General features: G+C 45.4%; 2 protein-coding genes across 4 annotated transcripts; one reads left to right on the top strand and one right to left on the bottom strand.

The window, feature by feature from the left end:
* The first annotated feature begins 154 nt into the window (after nt 1-154).
* RABEPK (Rab9 effector protein with kelch motifs) lies at nt 155-7,227 on the top strand. 3 transcript variants are annotated; one of them, XM_033137951.1, is made up of 8 exons: nt 172-275; nt 2,084-2,213; nt 2,323-2,483; nt 3,179-3,331; nt 4,296-4,457; nt 4,730-4,879; nt 5,558-5,707; nt 6,948-7,225. In XM_033137951.1, the coding sequence occupies exons 2-8, from the start codon at nt 2,182-2,184 to the stop codon at nt 7,193-7,195; spliced, it is 1,056 nt and encodes a 351-aa protein (XP_032993842.1). In that variant the 5' UTR covers nt 172-275; nt 2,084-2,181; the 3' UTR covers nt 7,196-7,225. The 3 variants fall into 3 exon arrangements, with proteins under 3 accessions (XP_032993841.1, XP_032993842.1, XP_032993843.1); XM_033137950.1 differs by lacking the exon at nt 2,084-2,213 and having other exon boundaries at nt 155-275; nt 6,948-7,224; XM_033137952.1 differs by lacking the exon at nt 172-275 and having other exon boundaries at nt 2,089-2,213; nt 6,948-7,227.
* Nucleotides 7,228-8,378: 1,151 nt separating this feature from the next.
* HSPA5 (heat shock protein family A (Hsp70) member 5) lies at nt 8,379-14,995 on the bottom strand. The gene is made up of 9 exons (XM_033137081.1): nt 14,977-14,995; nt 13,673-13,836; nt 12,904-13,135; nt 11,756-11,893; nt 11,073-11,185; nt 10,589-10,979; nt 9,882-10,119; nt 9,524-9,691; nt 8,379-9,253 (listed from the first exon to the last, which is right to left on the bottom strand). The coding sequence occupies exons 2-9, from the start codon at nt 13,789-13,791 to the stop codon at nt 8,688-8,690; spliced, it is 1,965 nt and encodes a 654-aa protein (XP_032992972.1). The 5' UTR covers nt 13,792-13,836; nt 14,977-14,995; the 3' UTR covers nt 8,379-8,687.
* Nucleotides 14,996-17,012: the final 2,017 nt, after the last annotated feature.

The following is a 17,012-nucleotide window of genomic DNA, read 5'->3' as shown; positions in this document are numbered from 1 at the left end:
TTAGAATGAACTGAGGAGAAAGAATATGCAATTTTAAAGTGTGTATCAGCGGGATGGTTTTACCGTGAAGCGCTGTGCACTTTCACAGTAGTCACGCTGAGGGCGGAGCTGCTGGTCGTCTAGCAACGGACCCGGGGGCGGGGCGTCGGTGTTTCTTTTTTTAAAATTATTATCTCGCCCCTCTCCCCTCGGCCTGCATCCATGGGGCCGGAGCCGGGCTCGCGGACGGCGCTGCTGGAGCTGAAGCCGGGAGAAAACCCGGAGGAAGGCAACTGGTTCGTTCTCGAGCCGGGGCATCAGTGCACGTGGGATGCAATTTGAGGGAGTTGGCGTGCAAATTAAAACAGGGTGCGGGGAGGTCAGTGCTGAACTGAGGCGTGGGCCCCCTGGATCCGCTCCAGCCTACCTGGAAGGGGCAGCCATCGATCAGGGAGCTCTCTCTCCTGTGCCCCCCAGCAGAGGGGAATGGCCTTGCAAAGGGAGTATTAACTTGCGGGAGATGACATGCAATATGCAGTCAAACTCTGCCTGCTGCCAGAGGCTTAAATTAATAATAGCCCTTCCTTTACAAGATTCTGCCTCCGATTTTTACTCCTGCCTCCACTATTATGGCGGATTTCTTGCACGCCATTCATTTCTGCTGTTGCTTTCCTAGGTTGAATCTTAGACCGGAGGCTCTGCGAGGCAGGGCTCTGATCTCCTGCAGCCCTGTCAAATGGTCTGCAGGTACCAGTGAGAATTCTTGCATTACTAATGAAAATGCATAAGTAAATACGTTTTTAAAAAAAGAATGAATTATTGTGTTTTGTAAAAAAAAAAAAAAAATCCAGTAAAAGTGGGAAGACAACAAATACAATGTTCTAATGCTGCTTTTGACTGGTTTTTATATTAATTGTATTGCCATGTTTATTTTATATCCCATCTTTTATTCCAAGCTGCTCAAGGTGGCCCTCATAGTTCTTCTTCTTCTCGCTTTATGCTCAAAACAGGTTAGGCTGAGAGTGAAGTGGCTGACTCTAGGACACCCAGTGAGCTTCATGGCTAAGTGCAGATTTGGAATTTGGTTTCCCAGACCTCTAGTCCAACACTCTAACCACAACACCACACTTACATTTTGAATTGTAGTGTGGGGTATGGATCTTGTTTATCGCTGTAGGGGGTGGCGGCTCTGGTAATTTATTTATTGGTAGTATTACCTTATGATTGTATTGTGGCTCGCTCTTTTGAAATATGCAAACCTCAGTAAAGAACTAAATTTTTAAAATGTTGTGCATATCAACCTTCCCCAACCCTGGTGCCCTCCAGGTGATTTAAAGAACAATTCTTCTTGTTATCCTCAAAAGAACAGGACTGTACATCAGGTTGCAGAAATCTGGTGTACCATGGGGTGGGGATGCTATCCTGTATATACTACTGTGTATTATTATTCATTTGCCTTTTACAGTGATATCCCAGCTTTCTCCCAAGTTGGGATTCAACATTTTGAAGCAGAGTTATAAAATACAGAGTAATAAAAACAAACTAGTTAGGAACAATAGTTTAATTTGGTGGTGGAATGGAGTATCCTGGAAGAGAGGCAGAGGCTGTCTGGCAGGGTCCAAACTGCAACATTTTGTTTCACTCCCCTCTTGTATCAATAAGATTGCACATAAAGGTAAAGGTAAAGGGACCCCTGACCATTAGGTCCAGTTGCATCCAACTCTGGGGTTGTGGCGTTCATCTCGCGTTACTGGCTGAGGGAGCCAGCGTACAGCTTCCGGGTCATGTGGCCAGCATGACTAAGCCACTTCTGGTGAACCAGAGCAGCACACGGAAATGCCATTTACCTTCCCACTGGAGCGGTACCTATTTATCTACTTGCACTCGACGTGCTTTTGAACTGCTAGGTGGGCAGGAGCTGGGACTGAGCAACGGGAGCTCACCCCGTCACGGGGATTTGAACCACCGACCTTCTGATCGGCAAGCCCTAGGCTCTGTGGTTTAACCCACAGCGCCACCCACATCCCATTTGCACATACACCCTCAATAATCCATAGAACAGCCCAGCAAGGTTACCCAGCCTTGTTTTATCCCCATGTTGTAGATGGAGAGGCTGAGAGTGACTTCCCTGAGACTCTGACTGAGTTCATAGCCCAGGGTTACCCTGGTTTCCGGCTCATCCTAGTAGCTGCTACGCCATTTATGCATGTTTGTTTGGTGGTGTTTACTCCTGGGTAAGTGTGCATAGATAGCATTGCAGGCTTAAAGAGACACGCTCCGTCTTCTGCTCCACATGGAACAGCATCCTTGCTGAGATCCCTTTTGCTTATTTCTTCTTGCCAGGTATGCCCTTCTCCCACCTGGGGACTGTCCCTGTGCCCGTGTGGGGCAAAACTCCTTGTACCTACCTCCTGCAGAGCCAGGCAGCAGGAAAGGGAAAGTAATCCTTGTCGGGGGAGCAGACCCGAGTGGCAGCTTTGCTGACTCCTACGTCATGGATCTTGGTAAGGGCTAGAGTGTCATTAGAGCAGGAAGGAAGCATATGATATGTGGCAGAATTCAGCTTTTCAAGCAAACTGCTTTTGTTTTTAGTTTGTAAAAAAAAGCAAGTTCCTGGTCCTCATGGCTGCAATGCAGTAATTTTAGACCCTGGACTCATGGCGTTCTTTCTCCCTCTTTAGATGACGATCTGTATTACTTCACCACATTTCCAAATGTAGTAAAGGAGCCCTGTGGCATTTTGGTGCCCTGGACTTCTTCCAAAAAGCTCTGCCCTGATGGTGCCATTGCCATAGGGAAAGAGAGGGGGGCCTCTGGCCCATGGGCCAAACTTAGCTCACCAGTCCACTCCATTTGGCCACCAGGCCATTTTGGGAAAGCCATGCCCACCCACCCTTTACCTGACAGCAATTGCAGAGAGTGCTGCTGCTTTTAGGTCCTGCTTGTGGGCTTTGCATTGGGGCATCTGGCTGGCCTCTGAGCAGGGGCAGAATTTGGTAATATGGTGCACTGAGTTATGACAAAATTTGGCACACCGAAATGGACCATCTCAATTTTGCTCTCCCTCTTTTGGCGCCCTATGGGAAGCACCCACACTGCCCAAAATCAGGCGCTGCTTTGAGAACAGGATGCTGGACTAGATGAGCCCCCTTTGGCCTGATCCCATTACCAGGCTCTTACATGTCTTTCTGGCTCCCAGATGCACACTGCTGGACGGCGCCTGCCTGGCGGGGTCTCTTGCCGCGGTATGAGCATGCCACCTTCATTCCCACAAGCTGGCCCACAAGCCTCTGGGTGTTTGGAGGAGCCAGTGAAACTGGGAACAGGAACTGTGTGCAAGTTCTGGACCTCAGTGAGTATTAGTTATTTCTGTTTCATTTTATTACTTCTTGGAGTATTTTTTTTTTTAAGATTTCAAACATGCAGCTGTCCAATTTCTAAATTTATTCATAGCCAATATTTGCATCCCACTATCCCACCAAGGAGCTCAGAGCAGCAAATATAGTTCCCCTGAGAATGGTTATCTTCACAACAACCCGTTGTGGTAGGTTAAGCTAGGAGAGAGTGATTGGTCCAAGTTCACTTGGCCTTAGTCAGGGGGTTAAACCCTAGTTTCTCAGGACTTAGTCCAACAATCTTAACACTACACCACACTGGCTATCTGTTAGATGATGAAAATAACAATAAAACTTATTTCAGAATGGTAGCTGGGTTAGCGTACTGCAGCAAAAACAACAGTGTCTTGTGTCACCGTCTATATCTAATAAATTTATTACGGCATCAGCTTTTGCACACTACAATCTGGCTTCTTTAGATGCATGAAGTATTATCCTGAGTTACTGCACTGGTGGGTCAGAAGGTGGAATTGTGAGATCAGAAGGAAATAATATGTAGAGATGGTGATAATTGTGTTTTAACAGTGGCCATTGACATACACACAAAATGGTTGCTCATAACATCCTAACATCCAGGCTTTTGGTCAGCAAACTGGCACATGTAATTTGATTTAAACCCCTCCCCCCAATGTTTCAATTCAGTCTCTAACTTATAGCACTAAATCTGTTGAGGAACTACAGTTCAGTAGTTTCAAGTTCTAGTTTCTCTTTGACATTCCGTTGAATCCAAGTACCACTAAACTAGCCTTGCATTTAAGCACTCGCCTGGTAACCAAAGGGGACTAGGAATTCCATTTCTTTCTTCTACATGTGACGTGTAATTCGCACCCACCCCCCATTTTCTGTGCCTATAATTTACTTGTGTGCACTCCCCAATTTTTCAATATTGTAGCTTACAAATACTTTTGTTTTCCACATTAGAAGCTGGAACTTGGATGAGCCCTAAGGTGACTGGCACTCCACCATCCCCTCGGACTTATCATACATCCTCAGCAGTGATTGGGGACCGTTTATATGTATTTGGAGGAGGCGATAAAGGGGTGGATCCAGTCAAAGACCAGCAGCTTCACATCTTTGACTCTGGTAAGCTTCCTCTGCCCCTATGCAGATATTTCCCAAACCAAATGTTTAGCTGATTCCCCAGGGCCTGGCAGCAGATGAAGCAAAGTATGAGTTGAATCCTGTTAAAACCCGTCGAAATGGATAGACATGACTAATGTAGACCTTTTAATTGCAGTGGGTCTACTCTTAGGTAAAACATAGCTAAATGCAACCCTAAGTGTGGGAAGCAGGGAGCAAGGCCCTCAATGTAGCTGTTGCTTCATCTGAATACATTTCTCTCTCGCCACCTGTAGCCACTCTGACATGGCTGCAACCAGAAGTTCGGGGCGACCCTCCTGCTCCCCGACATGGCCATGCCGTGGTGGCTGTCAAAAACAGGCTCTACATACATGGCGGATTGGCTGGTGATACCTTTTTTGATGATCTCTTCTGCTTTGATACAAGTAAGTACTCAGTGCTGCAAACTTTGTGGAAAGGGATTCTTATCTTCCCACCTTGCCTTTAAAAAAAAATAGATCTTTAGCTTTTAGAAGCTACACATTATAACACCTTAAAGGCTAAGAATGTGAGAAATACTATAGGATCCTGGTTAGTTTCCACCTGCAGGCTGTGTCACTACAGAATAGTGGTACAGCCTTAAGAGGTGGTGTGGGGTAGTAGGTGGCATTTGACAAGATCCAGGAAGAGGAGGAATCAGATCCCCACTCAGATCTCACTGGGTGACCTTAGGTTAGGCATAATCTCTCCATCTAACCTACCGTGCAGGGTTGTCAGGATACAAGGGAGGAAAGGGGAGGATAACCATGTATGCTGCCATAAATTCCTTTATGGAAAGGCAGACATTAATGTGAAAAATAAATTCTAAATCCTGTTCAGCCTTCCTTTGATTCCTGTTTTTCAGGCATTTCCCATGTTTAAGCCACCGCCCCCAATAATCTTTGCTGTCACTACAGCTAGAATCTTAACTTTGAAGTAACTGTCCCAAACTCTTTACCAAATTTATTTTCATGTTGCAGAATCGCTGAATGTGCATGCAGCCCTGTTATGTGTGTTTCAAGCTCAATTTACTTAAGCTTTGCACCTGATGAGCACTGATGTGGATTGGTTTAATGTGCTTGCAGCTGAAATGAAGTGGGAGACCCTGTCGGCTACTGGATCTGTACCAGCAGGGCGGGCAGCCCACTCAGCAGCTGTGTTTCAGGGACATTTGTATATATTTGGTGGAATGGACCCAACAGGAGCACTGGACACAATGTATAAATATCACATAGGTGGGTGTTTCTTATGATGATGTCTTTGGTTAGCTTCCATTGGGAACATTATACTGGGGAGTAGTCCTCTTTGCTTATGTGCGATCGCCAGCAATTTTGAGATGGCAGCTCCAGCCATGTAACTTCCCCGCATGACAACCTTGACCTATCTGAAGCTAGTAGTGACTGAAGCTGATGGGAGCTGTAATCCAAAACAGAGCTTGTGTAGTGTGAATTCCCCCCTCCCCCCAGATTATAAACACTGTCACCACATACTAAAGGGAGTGGGAGAATTAGATCAGAGGTAGAGTTCACCTGTTGCATGAAAAAGGTCCCAGGCTCAGTCCCTTGAGTCTGCAGTTTTTAACAAGATGGAGAGGGAGGAGCATCACGGAACAGGTGATATTGAAACAGATCTGCTTGCAACCCTGGAAAGTTGTGGTCAATTCAGAGTATGCACACCTGGGCTACGTGTGCAAAAGAAATCTGATATGGAATAAGGCAGCTTCATGTTTACCAAGAGCATCTATAGCTCAGTGAAAGAGCAGGTGTTTTGCATGCAGAAAGGTCCCAGGATTAATCCCAAATCTCCAGTTAAAAGGATCTTTTGCAGCAGGTGATAGGAAAGGGGCTTCTCTCTCCTCTCACTAGCAGAAACCTTGAGGTCAGTATAAGGCAGCAGTGGGCTAGGTCAGGAATAATAGTAATTTATTATTTTTTACCCAACCCATCTGAACTTGTGGCTCTGCAATGTTGCTGAACCCCCGCCCTTGGCCATGCTGGTTGGAGCTGGTGGAAGTTAGGAATCCCAACAGCATCTGGCAGGCCATGAGTTTCTTACTCCCTAGTCCAGATGGGAAGAGTTTGAAAGGTGCCTAAGAGCCACTCAATGTTTCAGTGTTCCACAAGAGCCCTTCTGGTCTAAATAGCCCCCACATACTGTTCTCAGTCAGGAATCTGCAAACTGTGCAAACTGCAGTCTCCCCTTTTGATTCCTAACAACTGGTTTGTCATATTCTCCATCAATCTTTGCTGCTTTTAGAAACATACAAGCTGGCAGCTGTCACTATTCCCATGTATGTCACTTAAAATGTTAAGAGGGAAAAGAGATCCCCAATATTTCCACTCCCTGTAGAAGCTTCAGGTCTAATTTTCCAGCTCTCTTTAAGATTTAAAACACCACTATTTGTCATTTACAAGAAGCTGCTGCAATTCCCCCCTCCTTTTTTGCATAGTTTTCTATTTGTTTTTTAAACTGCAGAAATGGGACATTGGACAAAGTTGGAGTTTAAAACTCCTGCGCCTTCTGCTCGTCTGGACCAGTCTATGTGTGTTGTTCCGTGGAAAGTGTCTTCCAATGAGGACAGCAACAGGAAGGAAGGAGCTGGAGGCTCTAATGGAGACAATCTCTCTCAAGGCTGCCCAGATGAACACTTGTGCTTAGTATTTGGTGGAATGGATATTAAAGGGGAAATCTACAAAGACAGTGCTGTAACTCTTCTTAAGTAAAATGTTTTAAATAAATGTACTGGTAGCTGTTTAATAATCTAAATCTACCATCCTCCTTGTAACACAAGACAATCCACATTTTTGCCAGAGGACTACAAATGAAGTGTGTGTACATATTTCTGCCTCTTGAAAGTTTCAGTGTGTCCAATGGCTGGGATAGGAAGAAGGGAAGTATTTAATAAAATACCAGCGAGTTAGCCTCCTTTAATGTAATCATTTCCTTAAATCAAATTTGGGTGGTTGACTGATTCATAGTAGTACCATGGAAGTGAAATAAGCCCCTCAGAAAATGAAATGTGTAGTTTCTACAGGTATTGAACCCCAAATGGTGCTCTCCTGCCAACAATGGGATGAATCGGGATGTGTTAGATGAAGCTATTAAGAATTAGTGCTGGAGGGTTCAGGATTGCACAATTTCCCATATAACAGATTTACTGCACTGAAACAGTTAAGTACAGATAGGCAAGTACCATTAACTCCTAAAGGCACACAGCTTTTGCCAACAATGGGCAGCAGATTGTAATTAACACAGGTTATTGGCTAAGTGGTTTCATTGCATTAGCTTATGTTGACAAAAGAGCCAGATAGCTTGAATATTAAATAAGCAACACATCATGGCTCTCACAGTTAGTTATGGTAACTAAAATAGTAGATGGGCTGCTTCTTGTGTGATCAAGCAAGCAAACTGCAGTGTTGAGCAGCTGATAAAGCTAGGGATTAAATTACCCAAAATCATCCCTTGGTCCAGCCTTTCTTAGCTTCTCTCTTCTGTATTTCTGGACCTGAAATTACTTAAATAGATCCAGCTTGAGGTATTCTGACCTTGCACAATAATGCATACTTACTCTGAGCTTATTTACACATCACTTTTCATCTAGAAACAAAACATGTAAGCATTAAGGACCACTAGATGACCCTGGGAGTATCTTCCAACTGTACAATTCTGATTCTAATGTTACAGTGGCTTGTCCACATATGCCAAGTCATCACCCAATGGCCTGCTACCACCTAGCAGACATGCATGGGAATACAGGTAATTCTTCGTCCAATTGTATTCTGCTTTGAGGAAGGTGGTGTCTGAGGGGGCCAGAGCAAGAAGCATGCAGACATAACCACAGCTCTGGTCCTGGTGTGTTCTTAGTTCCTATAAGCATTTGTGTTACAAAGATCAAATAGACCCAGATCCAGTGTAAGTAACAAATTTATTGTTGTCACTTGGAGGGTAGAAAAGTTCTCCACATAACACACACAACCCAACTTGTTAAATAGAATGGTTTCAATACTTCACCCGCTCCCCATGTCAGGTTGCCCACCCCCCTGCTGGACATTTATCAACTGCTAATGAAAAGCAGTATACAGCCACTTTTGGGCTAGCATTTCCAACTCCACTCAATGTGAAGATTCTGATCACATTCCAAATCTAGAGTTCAAATAGTTTAAACAAAAGTTCAAAGTCCAATATTTACAGCATCAACATCTAGGAAACTGAGGTCTACAATTCATCCTTATCTCCTCCTGCTGCTTCTTCCTCAGTAGGGGGTGGGCCTGCGCTACCATACAACTTGCCCACAATTGGTTGCACCACCTCTTCCAGTTCCTTCTTTTGGGCTTTGAATTCCTCGATGTCACTATCTTGGTGACTCTCTAGCCACTCAATCTTTTCCTCTACAGCCTTCTCTATTGTTTCTTTGTCTTCAGATGACAACTTGCCACCGAGCTTCTCCTTATCTCCAATCTGGTTTTTCAGTGAGTAGGCATAACTTTCCAGCTCATTCCTAGCATCGATCCGCTCTTTCAGCTTTTTGTCTTCCTCAGCAAACTTCTCTGCATCATTGACCATCCTCTCAATTTCTTCTGGAGTAAGACGATTCTGGTCATTGGTGATGGTGATCTTATTTTTGTTGCCTGTGCCCTTGTCCTCAGCCGTAACACGAAGGATTCCATTCACATCTATTTCAAAGGTAACTTCAATTTGAGGGACGCCACGGGGAGCAGGAGGGATTCCAGTCAGGTCGAAAGTTCCCAAGAGATGATTATCCTTTGTAAGAGGACGTTCTCCTATGGGGGGAAATTTCATTTCACATGAAATCACTCAGATTATACTCTGGTAATCATGCAAGTACAAAATTATCGTTTTTTAAAGGCATCTCACTTCTTCTATTAATAATCAACTGCTAGTGATACTCAAGCATGTCAAGGAACCTCAAAAATGTGGAAACATGCATTGCAAAATTAAGCCATGTTGGATTAACCTTTTACTCTCTAATGCCCAGAAGACAAAAATACTCTAAAAGTTTCCAAGCCAAATGATGTTGGTCGGCCACTTACCTTCATAAACCTTAATTGTCACAGTTGGCTGGTTATCTGAAGCTGTGGAGAAGATCTGTGATTTCTTGGTGGGGACAACCGTGTTCCTTGGGATAAGTTTGGTCATTACTCCACCAACAGTCTCAATGCCCAAGGTCAGAGGACACACATCAAGCAGCACCAGATCCCCTAAGAATGAAAAGGAAGTTTTAAGTGATTAAGCATCACCATAATTTATCTAGCTGTAGTGACAAACCTGGCAGCCAGCAAAGACAAAGATCTTCCATTCGAAACAGTTATGAGGCTGACTGGAAGCTTTTCACTTGTACAGGCTACTCTGCCCAACACCTCATGCAGCATTTAAGTCACTCAGACTTACCAGTATCTTGATCCCCAGAGAGTACGCCAGCCTGCACAGCAGCACCATAAGCTACAGCTTCATCAGGATTGATTCCACGAGAGGGTTCCTTGCCATTGAAAAATTCTTTCACAAGCTGCTGTATCTTGGGGATGCGAGTAGAGCCACCAACAAGCACAATTTCATCAATGTCAGACTTCTTAAGGTCTGCATCCTCTAGGACTTTCTGGACAGGTTTCATGGTGGAACGGAAGAGATCCTACAAGCAGAATTTAAAATCAATCGATGTGGAAAGGCAATCACAGAACAAGGCCACAAGATGATACAGTCACCAAATTATCAGATACGTCCCGCCCCCAAGATGCCCATGTGTGATGCCATTTGAGATCAGGTGGGCCTACTCTTAACATCTCATTTGTCTTTAGCAGGAGAATCCACAAAGATCAGTCATTGCTATCTTTTGGAGGACAAGCAATTTTGACTCAAGCCATTAGGAAACCAATTTATTCTCTGCTGTTGGTGCAGTTTGACCAGCAGTGTCTTGGGAGTGGGATAGCGTTTCACGCAGAAGGGCACCACCTTATTTTTCCCATGACACGCATGTACTACATGTTATTGTTACTATAATCTTACTTCTCTCCCAATTTTATGTTTTGTATACAGCAATTGCTCCAAATAGTAGAGCCATTTTATTAGAAACAACCCATTTTAAAATTCAAGATACCTACCATGTTCAGTTCTTCAAATTTTGCTCTTGTCAAGGTTTCAGAGAAGTCTTCTCCTTCAAAGAAGGATTCAATCTCAATTCTAGATTGGTGTTGAGAAGAAAGTGCTCTTTTGGCCTTTTCAACTTCTCGACGAAGCTTCTGAACAGCTCTGTTGTCCTTCCGAACATCCTTTCCAGTTTTCTTCTTGTAGAGCTTGATGAAGTGTTCCATTACACGCTGGTCAAAGTCTTCCCCACCCAGGTGAGTGTCTCCATTGGTTGCCACAACTTCAAAGACGCCATTATCAATTGTGAGAAGGGAGACATCAAAGGTTCCACCACCCAAGTCAAAGACAAGGATGTTCTTCTCACCCTCCCTCTTGTCTAGGCCATAAGCAATAGCAGCAGCAGTCCTGTAGGAAAGAGCAACTTGTTAGTTTGGTAAATGTGAGAAAAGCCCACAGAAACCCCAAATACTGGCAGAAGACCATTAAAACCCTACTTACGGCTCATTGATTATTCTCATGACATTCAGCCCTGCAATAGTACCAGCATCCTTTGTAGCCTGACGCTGGGCATCGTTAAAGTAAGCTGGCACAGTGACAACAGCATGGGTGACCTGGAGAAGAATGAGAATAATTCTGATTGCTGTTTCCAAATTAACATCCAATACAGGGTTTTTTTGGGGGGGGGGGGAGCCAGATTGTCTATAATGCACCTTTCAAGACTACTTAGGGGAGTGGATTGCCTGTCACCCACTAGATGCTGCTCATCAGCCTGATCCAGCATTGTCAACTGTCAGGGATATTGGAAATTGGAATTCAAACACATCCAAAAGGCTACAGACAGGCCTTCTCAGCTTGGAGAATAATTCCACCACCACCACCCATCCATTTTATGTCCCGGGGAACCAAGAAGGCATGGACTCCTCATGTACAAGCAGCTGGGCTGTTAGGAGGCATCAAAGCTCAGTGGTAGAACACTTGCATTGAATGCAGAATAGTACATGTTCAATCCAGTTTAGAATGATCTCTAGATCAGAAAGGCATCTGAGACCTGTTGCTAACTAGAGTAAGCTGTAAAGGATTAGACCAACCACTGGCCAGTCTACCTACACGGTAGATTCACGAAGGCTCCCCTCAGTGCCTATTCTTTTTGCTTGTGTGCTTCAGCTGAAACATCATCTTACCTTCTTTCCCAAGTAGGCCTCAGCAGTCTCCTTCATTTTAGTCAGAACCATTGCTGAAATTTCTTCTGGAGCAAAGGTCTTCATTTGGCCACCTCCAATATCAACCTGAATATGGGGCTTAGACTTCTTTTCAATGACCTGAAAAGACAAGTACAATGGACATGGTTACAAACCAAAAGCACCACATCTACAATATTAATATTGTGGTGGACTTAAAGAGGTTCCGTTGAGGAAGTGGCAAGACCAAACAACCTGCCCATGAGGTTGCCAGATGTGGAATAACCCGTGCTTGGATGCTGGTATCTTGAGCAGTGAACGCAAGTTGTATGGACTGGAGGAACACTTCATACATAGCTCAGTAAGCTAGTGTCTTTAGGACAGTGCTAGGGTTGGGGAGGAGTGCTATGGTGCTGGAGGAGACTCTTGAGAGTCCCATGGACTGCAAGAAGATCAAACCTATCCATTCTTAAGGAAATCGGCCCAGAGTGCTCACTAGAAGGACAGATCCTGAAGTTGAGGCTCCAGTACTTTGGCCACCTCATGAGAAGAGAAGACTTCCTGGAAAAGACCCTGATGTTGGGAAAGATGGAGGGCACAAGGAGAAGGGGACGACAGAGGATGAGATGGTTGGACAGTGTTCTCGAAGCTACTAACATGAGTTTGGCCAAACTGTGGGAGGCAGTGAAGGATAGGCGTGCCGGGCGTGCTCTGGTCCATGGGGTCATGAAGAGTCGGACACGACTGAACGACAACAAGGGTTGGGGACAGGCTGGGTTCAAATTTCACACCAAAAGGTGTTCAATGTACTTTATATATAAAAAGGTGTCCGACTCTGGGGTTGCGGCGCTCATCTTGCGTTACTGGCTGAGGGAGCTGGCGTACAGCTTCCGGGTCATGTGGCCAGCATGACTAAGCCGCTTCTGGCAAACCAGAGCAGCCCATGGAAATGCTGTATACCTTCCCGCTGGAGTGGTACCTATTTATCTACTTGCACTTCAATGTGCTTTTGAACTGCTAGGTTGGCAGGAGCTGGGACTGAGGAACAGGAGCTCACCCTGTCGCGGGGATTCAAACCGCCAACCTAGGCTCTGTGGTTTAACCCACAGCGCCACCCGCGTCCCATAGCATAAAAGGCACAAAATGAGTACCTTGAAAGGTAGGTATTTTATATCCTGCTGCACAGAAGGATCATTCCATGTTCTACCAATGAGGCGCTTGGCATCAAATACAGTATTCTCAGGGTTTGAAGTCAGCTGGTTCTTTGCTGCATCACCTATAAGACGTTCCCCCTCTGGTGTGAATGCCACATAGGAGGGTGTGATTCTGTTACCCTGGTCATTAGCAATTATCTCCACACGCCCATTCTTGAACACACCAACACTGTAACAGAGAATGGAAGTTACTTTTAAAAATATGTGTATTATTTAAAGCCTTCTGGGTGGCTCACAAAATATAATACACCTAAAATACAGTACATTAAAATGCATTAACACGACCAAGGAAAAATGAACACCAACATAAAAAACACAGAATTCACATAAAACCAACACCAAACAGGATAAAATCAAGCACAGAGAGTCAAAAAGGTGATCCTTGAAGAGGTTCAGCAAGCAAGCTAGTTGTATCCTCTGAGCTAAACAGGTTAATACTAATGTTTCTGGCCATACTCAAGCTTTTAGTTGCAAGACTATACTGAACCAAAATAGTTTGAGTTGAATAGCTATTGTATTGTTACTCCCCTGACTTGTACCAAGTACATTAAAATAGTTGTACAGTACAATTCGTTTGCATACACCAGTGCAGAATCTAGGTTCACAACACTGCATCAAATCTTGGTCATATTTTGGTGCAGTGGTCATAAGCTATTCAAGACATCCAGAAGCCACTCAATCAAATAGGAACCCTTCTTTTACTTACCAGGAATATGTGGTTCCCAGATCAATGCCAACCACAGTCCCCACATCTTCCTTTTTGTCATCGTCATCAGCAGCAAATACACTGCCAATGAGCAACAGGCAGACAAGCGCATACTTCATTCTGCCCTTGTACCAAGTATTCACAATCAGAGAGAAAAAAAAACCCTGCAATAAGTAAAATCAATCATCAGTGGCAATACTATGAGCAAAAAGACAATACCATGATCCCCGTTTAACAGAAATGGGGGCAGATTTACAGAGTAAGCATTACTAGTCCCACACATCCTTAGCAAAGGCAGGGAGGGCCAATCAGGACTAGAGGCTACGTAGACCCACAGCCTGCAAACATGCAGGCAGCTCAAAGAAAACCCACCCCAAATCTTATACAGAGGAGGCCCAGGAAACCTTTCTGTTCAAGGAAAAAGCAGCAAAGGGGTTAAGAAAATATGTAGCTGTCCTGATACTTAAACATGAATGTGAACCCACACACTGCTAAATTCTACAGACATCCATTGAGAAAAAATAATGTGAAAAGGCAGTATATAAAAGCTGCAAAACCTAACACACAAAAAGGCTACCAACCTCTTATCTTTAGTTCAGATCATCCCAACATTAAAGGCAAAGAGTAAATTGATAATCCAGTGCCAGAGATAGCCTGCTCCCCCCTCCCATTTTTTTGGTATATGGAGTCACGGTAAAACAAGTAGCCTCAAATCAAATAATTAACACTGTTCACTGCAACCACAGCTGTTTTGCCTTCACCATTCTCATAAGGAAATCATCATAAAAAGTGGGAGAAGGGAGTAGTCGCTGTCTCCATCACCAGAAACCCAGCCATTACCATTCACACCAAACCGGTAGATGTTATCAATATACAAAACCGACAACATATAGAGAAATCCAGCAAGTTCAGCTTTTTGTATAAATCCCCTCTCCCCGATAAGGAGCAAGGGGGAACGAAAAAGAATACCCCACACAAACATCTGTTCCTGTTCTGCGATTTAAACCCCTTTTATTCATGCATGCATGCCAAATACTGTAATCACAGCAATCGCCACCCCACTACCATCAAGGGAGAATATGTATCTGGCAGGAAATGGGAATAAAAATGGCGCGCTTTGGACCGTGAGCCGCAATAGGATTTTTCTCAATGGGAACCTGGATAATTGAGAACGAAGTGGCATTATGAGGGCAAGGGGGACCCCACAAGGCCCGATAGATTTGGAGAAGCCGCCCTCCCGTTCTCGTTAGGCCCCGGCCCCCGCCTCCTCCTCCGCCCAAGCACTAGGCCACCCCGAGCCTTACCTGTATTAGATAACAGAACCTCGCGGTCGCCTCACGCGCTATCCGACGAACGCAGCAATCTGAATTGTGATTTTCCCACTCAAAGCTCACCGGTCTGGCCCAGATGGCCCCCTCGGCTCTTATATACCTTCCCGTGGCCTTGCGTGGAGTCCCACTATTGGCCCATTTTCTCTCGTTGGAGTCTCCCGATTGGTCGCTTGCCACCAAGCTGGCCGGAGCTGATAGGTCCGCTCTGAACGTGACGTTAGGCCCCCGTCGCGCACCGCTCCGTCGGCCTTGGTTGTGTCGCTTTCCTTCCCCTCCCCTTCTTTTTCCTCTCGGCCGTCCTCGAGCCTCATTGGGCCGTCCTACCGGTGTCGCGGTCCAATCAAGGGCTGCTGCATGAGCCAAGCGGAGGGAGCTCATTGGCTGGAATTGGGCGTCATGTTGAAAAATCTCTAGGCAGGGAGGGTTGGCTCTTTCTGGAAGTTTCTATGGTTACGAGGTCTAGCAGCCTGCTATAGGCGGGCGCAGAAAAAGGAATGGGTTGCTGTGACTATGGCTGCCACAATGTCTCCGTAGGCAGTACTGAAGGCTGCTTTGCACTGGTTAAAATGTCAAACTAGGACTGGGGGAGATGCCGGTTGGTATATTTTGTAGGCCACGTAGCTCACTGGCTGAGGATAGATCCGTCATTCTGCTTCAGCCTAGCCCCCCTCACAGAGTTATTGCGAGGGTAAAAGTTGGAACCTCGTTTTCCTCCCTCGAGTTTCCCAGACAAAATATGGAGTATATAATTAATTAAGCAGACAAACTGTGTTATATGGTGTCATAACACAGTTCATTCCATGTAGGAGAAAATAGGGAGCCTAAATACAGACTCTTTCTTCAACCCGACTCACACGAGTAGTTAATGGTACTGTACTAGAGAGACAGCAGATTTGCCCTACAAAACATAAGGGTATACCAACAGGCTGCTGCTGTTTTTTGGTGGGATCCAGCCACATGCCTGTAAATTCAGATTCCACAATCAACAGTGATTGGGAGGCCTCCAGCAAGCAACAGTTGCAGTATTTGGGACTTTCTGATCAGGGAAAAGGCCAGGAAGAGGTGACGCGTTTATGTCCTATGTGTGAAGGAAAAACTTAAATACATAGTAGCAGAGTTTCCAAAAATAGACCAGAGGCAATATTTTATCCAGTAGAGCTTTACTTGTGCTGAAGGCAAATGAGCATAATGCTCACAAATCCAAATACTGTACATTCAGGCAGGGGCGTCTTCCCCATAGAGGCAAGTGGCGCGCAGCGCCAGGGGTCCAAGTTCGTGCCAAGTTCTGGAGGGCACCTGGGAAGAGGCGAAGGCTGGACGCGGCACCTCGCAGGATCAGCTCACTGCCCTCACCCACCACGCTGAAGCAGCACCGTGCCTGGAGCCTCTGCCTGCCTTGGCCACCATGGCATGGGCACCAGGGAAGAGGTGGAGGCTGGGCGTGGGCCCTCGTCCGCCACACTGAAGCAGCGCCATGCCCAGAGCCTCCGCCTCTTCTCCGCCGGAGGAGCCGCCCTCCAGCCCCACAAAGCTGCCGGCAGCACTGTAAAAAGGTGAAACGGGGGGGGGGGGCAGAGGGATCTGTTATATATTGATGTTCTCACCCTAGACCACCAGGGGTCTACTTAATATGATTTTTGAACGGGGGGGGGCGAGGCGCCAGAGAGATATTTGAACCATGGCGCCGCATATCCCTGCATTCAGGATTCGCACAGTCCATAAAAATCCAGTTGCAGCACTTACATAAACTTATAAACGTAAGACTAAATCTTAACACTAAGCATTATATGTACAGAACACAACACCAGAAGGAAAAGAGAGAGAGAGAGAGAGAGAGAGAGAGAGAGTATAGTCAGCAGGATCTTAATTGGAAGAGATAAGAGAACTAGTTCAAACCAGCTTCCCAGAAGGTATAACCCAAACAGTCATTAACCCTTCTGCTTGCTTCTCTCACACAGAGTAGCTTCCAGAATCCTTGCGTATTAAGTAGAATAGGAAAGATCTCTATA

Source organism: Lacerta agilis, chromosome Z, assembly GCF_009819535.1.
Source record: "Lacerta agilis isolate rLacAgi1 chromosome Z, rLacAgi1.pri, whole genome shotgun sequence".
In the NCBI taxonomy this organism is placed as follows: Eukaryota; Metazoa; Chordata; class Lepidosauria; order Squamata; family Lacertidae; genus Lacerta; species Lacerta agilis.
Note: the sequence above shows the minus strand (reverse complement) of the source record. Positions and strands in the feature narration are given on the sequence as shown.

Bases quoted from the DNA above. Each gene is read 5' to 3' on its own strand.
- HSPA5 (XM_033137081.1), bottom strand. From the start codon at position 13,791: ATGAAGTATGCGCTTGTCTGCCTGTTGCTCATTGGCAGTGTATTTGCT. The intron at 11,894-12,903 runs GTACTCATTTTG...TTGTCTTTTCAG, and splicing joins TAAAATACCTACCTTTCAAG to GTCATTGAAAAGAAGTCTAA. The intron at 10,120-10,588 runs GTAGGTATCTTG...TTCTGCTTGTAG, and splicing joins AATTTGAAGAACTGAACATG to GATCTCTTCCGTTCCACCAT.
- RABEPK (XM_033137950.1), top strand. From the start codon at position 202: ATGGGGCCGGAGCCGGGCTCGCGGACGGCGCTGCTGGAGCTGAAGCCG. The intron at 2,484-3,178 runs GTAAGGGCTAGA...TCTGGCTCCCAG, and splicing joins CTCCTACGTCATGGATCTTG to ATGCACACTGCTGGACGGCG. The intron at 5,708-6,947 runs GTGGGTGTTTCT...TTTAAACTGCAG, and splicing joins AATGTATAAATATCACATAG to AAATGGGACATTGGACAAAG.